General features: G+C 32.9%; 1 protein-coding gene across 2 annotated transcripts in view; it reads left to right on the top strand.

Moving 5' to 3' along the window:
* Positions 1 to 1,524: 1,524 nt before the first annotated feature.
* Positions 1,525 to 5,776, top strand: part of LOC112527426 (probable tRNA N6-adenosine threonylcarbamoyltransferase) — an 8,189-nt gene continuing 3,937 nt past the window's right edge. Inside the window, exons 1-4 of one of the 2 annotated variants that reach the window (XM_025138089.1) lie at positions 1,525 to 1,633; positions 2,613 to 3,034; positions 3,643 to 3,777; positions 4,884 to 5,039. In XM_025138089.1, coding sequence (XP_024993857.1) covers positions 2,615 to 3,034; positions 3,643 to 3,777; positions 4,884 to 5,039 — 711 coding nt within the window. In that variant the 5' untranslated portion in view covers positions 1,525 to 1,633; positions 2,613 to 2,614. Of the gene's footprint in view, positions 1,634 to 2,562; positions 3,035 to 3,642; positions 3,778 to 4,883; positions 5,040 to 5,776 lie in introns of both variants that reach the window. The other variant, XM_025138090.1, reaches the window with a different exon arrangement.

The raw sequence follows: 5,776 nt of genomic DNA, 5'->3' as shown, positions 1-5,776 counted from the left end.
AAAAGTTTTCTCAAATGTTTTATAATATAGTATAGATAGGGGTGTAAATGATGCTAGTCAAACTCAAGTATCAGTATACTCGACTCGAACTCGATAGTAATTTCTTAAGCTCGAACTCGACTCGAAAACTTGCAAGTAGTTAAAAATTAAACTCGACTCAAACTGAATTGCAATTTTTTAGTCCCGAACTCTAATCAAGCTCACCCGTCGAAGTTTATGAAATTTTAAGGTATTCTGTTATAAATTATAAAACTGAAAGGTGTTCTTTTAAATTTTAAAAAACTAAAGAAATGCATTTCAAACTTAATAATCAAAAAGACAAAGTTACAAACTTCATTCACATCTTTCTCTTTTTATAACAACTTTCCGACCTTTTTCTACTATCTTTCTTCTAATGTGGCACAACTTCACCAACACTTATATAATTTTTTTTTTAATTATGATTTAATAAAAAAAAATTATTGATATAATTTTTATAATTAAAAATACACAATATTGTTCAAATATTTAAAAATATAAGACACTTTTATTACATTATACTATACATATTATATCACAAAACTGATTATATTTTTAAAAATAACTATATATAAAAAATCGAGTATCTCATGAGTTTTTCGAGTCGAGTATTGGGTAGCTCGACTCGACTCGTTAATATGTTGAGTTGAGTTTTGACCGAGTCGATCTTTAATAGCTCACGAGTCGTCCATATCATTTACACCCCTAAATTCATAAAAAAAAAACAGCTAAATCCAAGTACGTTAAAACCAAGAATCACACTTATAATATCATTTCGCTCTTTTAAGTCCAAACAAAAGCTACGTTTATGCCTTCATGGTTCACGTCTCATGAGTTTAGTTTAGAACTTTACGTCTTTCCATATTAGAACTTCGTACCGTATGAACTATCAAACTTTAATTTTGTTCTAAACTTTTGATTTTCAATATTATACTGCAACTGATTACAATAGCTATTTAGGAACAAACCACACAACATTTACGATTTGAGACATATACAACTTGTTTTGCAACTTTAATTTTAACGCGCATTACACTATACCATAAACACCCAAATTTCATGACATAATCATAATTATACATGGTGCAATACAACATGTCATGTAACGATTTTTATTTATTTGTTTAACAAAAAGTAATATAATACGTTTATACCAAGACTCATTTATTTTTGGTGATCCTAAATCTAAGGCGTTGTGGGGTCATTTCATATTCATGGTCCTAACATAATTAATACTCCCACCGTCCCATTCAACCCGTAATTATTAGATAAAATTGTAATTTAGTTACTTAAAATGTAATAATTACAAATTTTTAAAATTATATGTCATTTTTATTGTGAACATTTATTTTAGGACAGATGAAGTAACAAAAAGAAAAACAAAATAAAAACCACAATGATGACAAATAATTTTTTAAAACCAGGGACTAAAATAGCAATAAACACAAACAACAGGGACTAAAATCGTAGTTTACTAGTTGAAGTTATCACGAAGCGACGGCCGAGTTCTGCGGGCCGCACTCTTTTCATTCTTTCTTCACTAACTTCCTCCATCAAGTCATCGCCGCCGCCAGGCTGCCGGCTCCCGGCAAACTCTTCACCGGAAACAGTTTAGGTACTTCTTTTTTCTATTCTTCATTTTGGTTTATGTCTTCTTATTGTAAAACAATTCCAGGATTACTTTAGGAGTTGGAATGATTTGTTGTTTCTTTGATTGTTACTCGTATCTTTATCCTAGGGCTTTTACGTTGTTTGTAAGAATCAAAAATGGATTTTCTTTGAATTCGGATGTCAAAACGTTAATTTCTTACTTCAAAGTTGATGTGGATTATATAAGCACAAGCATGTCACGAAAATGCTCTTGATGGAGTTACGTGAACAAATCTCCTGAATTGTTAAACCTTTTGTTTTGATAAAAATCCATTACCTATTTGAGATACAAAGCCCTGTCTGCCTTTAGTCAAACCTTGTTCACCAACGGTTTGTTTTCCTGCTCAGGTATGTGTATCTGACCAAAATAGGGTTCCCAACTTCCAATTGAAGTTGTTGAAAAAGTTGAGTTTTAGATTAGAATCCTTTAGTTGATTAATGTTGGCACTTCAAATGGTCGGATGAATCTTTGCCAGTAGTGAAGATGGAGTGGTGTTGAGGCAATGATTCTGTTCTTTTTTATGAACCCCAACTGTTCGATAAAATTCCCCAATCAGCAACACATGCTTCATGCTTGTATTGTTGAATCCCATTGTATGGCTAATTTGCACGAATAATCAACTATTGATATATGTTTCAAATTGACAACTGTATCCAGACAGTTATGTTGATATTTACTTGACTTTCTTATCTAATTATATTCTAAGTTATTAAATGATGCCGTGATAATTAAGTTTTATTTGATCGTTTATATGTTCAAAGGCTTAAAATGGTAATTCTTTCATTCATAACACCGATCATTTTGGATTTAGCACCTAGAACTGAAGTCTGTAAATCACTGAGAAATCATATTCGCTCAGTTCTTGATTCTTTTTAGTTCTCCATATTTGACAGAAAGCTTGTTAATTCAAATCATAATTGCGAATTATTTGGGGTGTTTTTAGAGATGAAAAGAATGATAGCATTGGGGTTTGAAGGATCGGCCAACAAGATTGGTGTTGGGGTAGTGACTCTAGATGGCACGATCTTATCGAATCCACGACACACCTATATTACTCCTCCTGGTCATGGATTTCTCCCTCGTGAAACTGCACAACATCATCTGCAGCATATCCTTCCCCTAATCAAGGAGGCCCTAGAAACTGCTCAACTTACACGGAATGACATTGATTGTCTTTGTTACACCAAGGGTCCTGGAATGGGAGCACCATTACAGGTTTCTGCTGTTGTTGTACGGGTTCTTTCACAGCTATGGAAGATTCCGATCGTGGGTGTGAATCACTGTGTTGCTCATATTGAAATGGGGAGGATCGTCACTGGGGCTGATGATCCTGTTGTTCTCTATGTTAGTGGGGGAAACACACAGGTGATTGCATGACTATTGTTATTGTTGCTATTACTATTTCTCTCTGTCCCAAAATAAGTGTCCACATTTTTATTTTTATTTGTCCCAAAAATAAGTGTCTACTTTCCAATTCTACCCTTGATTAATAGATAAAAAAATTATTACTCCCTTTAATATTTATGGGTAAATTGTCATTTAGTTAATTAATAAGTAATTACATATTTTTAAAACTGTATTCCTTTTTCGGACATTTATTTTGGACGGAGGGAGTATTACTCATAAGTGATTGACTTTTTAGCCATCGTACTTGGTCTTTTGTTGTAAACAAACCAACGTTCTTTCGAACTTGAAAAAGCAAGAGGAAAACCTCATTCGGCACGGATGAGCAATTTTGGATAATAGAGTTGAGTATGACGGCTACTTCCGGGATTTATATTTATTCAATCTCTCCATGTCAACTTATTCTTGCAAACTGGTAGTTTTTAGAGCATTTTTGCAAGAATGATGGTTTATGTACAACGAAAAGCCAAGTTTATGATTGTTCAAAGGTCGATCATTAGTATTAGTATTAAATTGGGAGGATGAGATTAGTATTATGCTATTGATTTCTTTTTCATTTCTTTAAATAGGTAATTGCGTACAGTGAGGGAAGATACCGAATATTTGGGGAGACAATTGATATAGCTATCGGTAATTGCTTGGACCGGTTTGCTAGAGTTTTAATGTTGTCAAATGATCCGAGCCCAGGGTACAACATTGAGCAGGTATGTAAGATTGATGGACCTTTATCTTCATGATTTTTAACTTCTTCCTCTATCTTATGAAAATTGCTACACTTTTTGTGACGTCTCACGTAAATTGCAACATTTTATTTTTCTTCTCGTTAACTTTTCAATGAAAAACTATATGGCTTTTTTTCCTGTTTCAGCACTACAATAAACGTATGTGCAGTTTCTTTACCTTGATAATGTTTTTCTTATACCTAGGGGTGTTCATCCAAACCACCAAACTGACAAACAGCACAAACTGCCCTCACCCAAAGCGTGGTTTAGAACTTCTGCGGTGTGGTTTGCATTTTTACCAAACCGCACTATGCGGTGCCGTTTGCGGTTTTGAGTTATCAAACCGCGGTTTTAAACCGCACCACACATTATATATATATATATATTTTTAATCTATGTTATATATGATAATTAGGCTAATTTATGCAATATTTTTAGTTTTTTAGGCTCTGTTTAATTATGTAATATGTGTCTGGGAATCGGAGGTATTAGAACTTTTTATTTGTTTGGACTACTTATCATTGATTTTGTAATAAAGTTTTAATCTTATAATTATTGGATTGTCGGTACAAGTGCGTTAGGTACAAATTGCATAAACCGCACTGCATTTCATGTTGCGATTTTTTGCGATTTGAGATATATGCGGTTTGCGATTTGGCTCCAAACTGCACCGTGAACACCCCTACTTATACCTGCTTGTATTTGTGTGTTATTGCTTACTCGCATCTATCTTTTCAAAATTTATCTTATATGCATTTGTCTCTTTCACACACTTTTCACAAGCCAGGGGTCTTCACGGAAACAATACTCTTTCAGGTAGATCTCGGGTCTGTATACATCTTAACCCTCACAGACCGCACCTCCAGGTGGGATATATTGGATTCGTTTGTTATAATAAATGGATGATATTGGTTTATAGTGTAGGTTCTCTTCTTTCGTCTTTGTAAGAGTATTAAATACTCTGTTGGTTGGTATTTGGACATTATACTTGAACATGTTTCGGGAAAATTCGCAATGGGTAAATTCATTTATTTATTTCATATAAAATTGGATATCTGGTAATGAAATTTTATGTGGTCTTTTGTCAGCTTGCAAAGAAGGGAGAAAAGTTTATAGACCTCCCTTATGTTGTAAAAGGAATGGATGTGTCTTTTAGTGGAATATTGAGCTACATTGAAGCCACTGCTGAAGAAAAGCTTAAGAACAATGATTGTACCCCTGCAGATTTATGCTACTCCTTACAGGTAACTAAAACAATATCCAAATCTTTAAATGCCAAATATTGGTTGATTCCTTTTATTAAGGTACTCTTTAATCAAGTTCTATATGTCCATGTGCGGTTGGTACACCGGATAGGATAGGACAAGACAAGACGGTACAAAAACTTTTTCCTTTGAAGTATAATATATATAAGGAGGTTCAAACGAGAATTATAATTAAATAAGAGAATACGAAAACAGACAAATCACATTAACGGTCCACAAAAGGCGGTGTGGGCGACCTGGGCTGCGACCTGACAAAGTTGCGAGAACCAAATGTGATTTTATACGAGATTTTAGTGTAAAATCACATGTGATTCGACTGTTTTTTTTATTCTCTTATTTAGTTTTCTTACATAAACATGTCTCTCTCTCTCTCTCTCTCTCTCTCTCTCTCTATATATATATATATATATATACTAGAAGCGTACTCGCGCAATGCACCGAGATACATCGTGATTTTAATATTTCATTTTATTCTTTATCTCAGTCGATGTTATAATATGACTTTATGTGATTTTGAGAAATCGATGATGTTTTTATTTTTGAATAAATATATGTTTGAAGATATCATAAAAATTTGACAAAAGTATATCGATATTAGTAACAAATTAACTATTTGAAATTCTTCATTTTTTTGTGTAATTTTTTAATTCAATTTTTTTATAATTTAATTTATGTACAATAACGAAGTAATTTATATTTGGTTTAATAATATAATT

This window comes from Cynara cardunculus (genome assembly GCF_001531365.2).
Source record: "Cynara cardunculus var. scolymus isolate 2C chromosome LG 15, CcrdV1, whole genome shotgun sequence".
Taxonomy (NCBI): Eukaryota; Viridiplantae; Streptophyta; class Magnoliopsida; order Asterales; family Asteraceae; genus Cynara; species Cynara cardunculus.
Note: the sequence above shows the minus strand (reverse complement) of the source record. Positions and strands in the feature narration are given on the sequence as shown.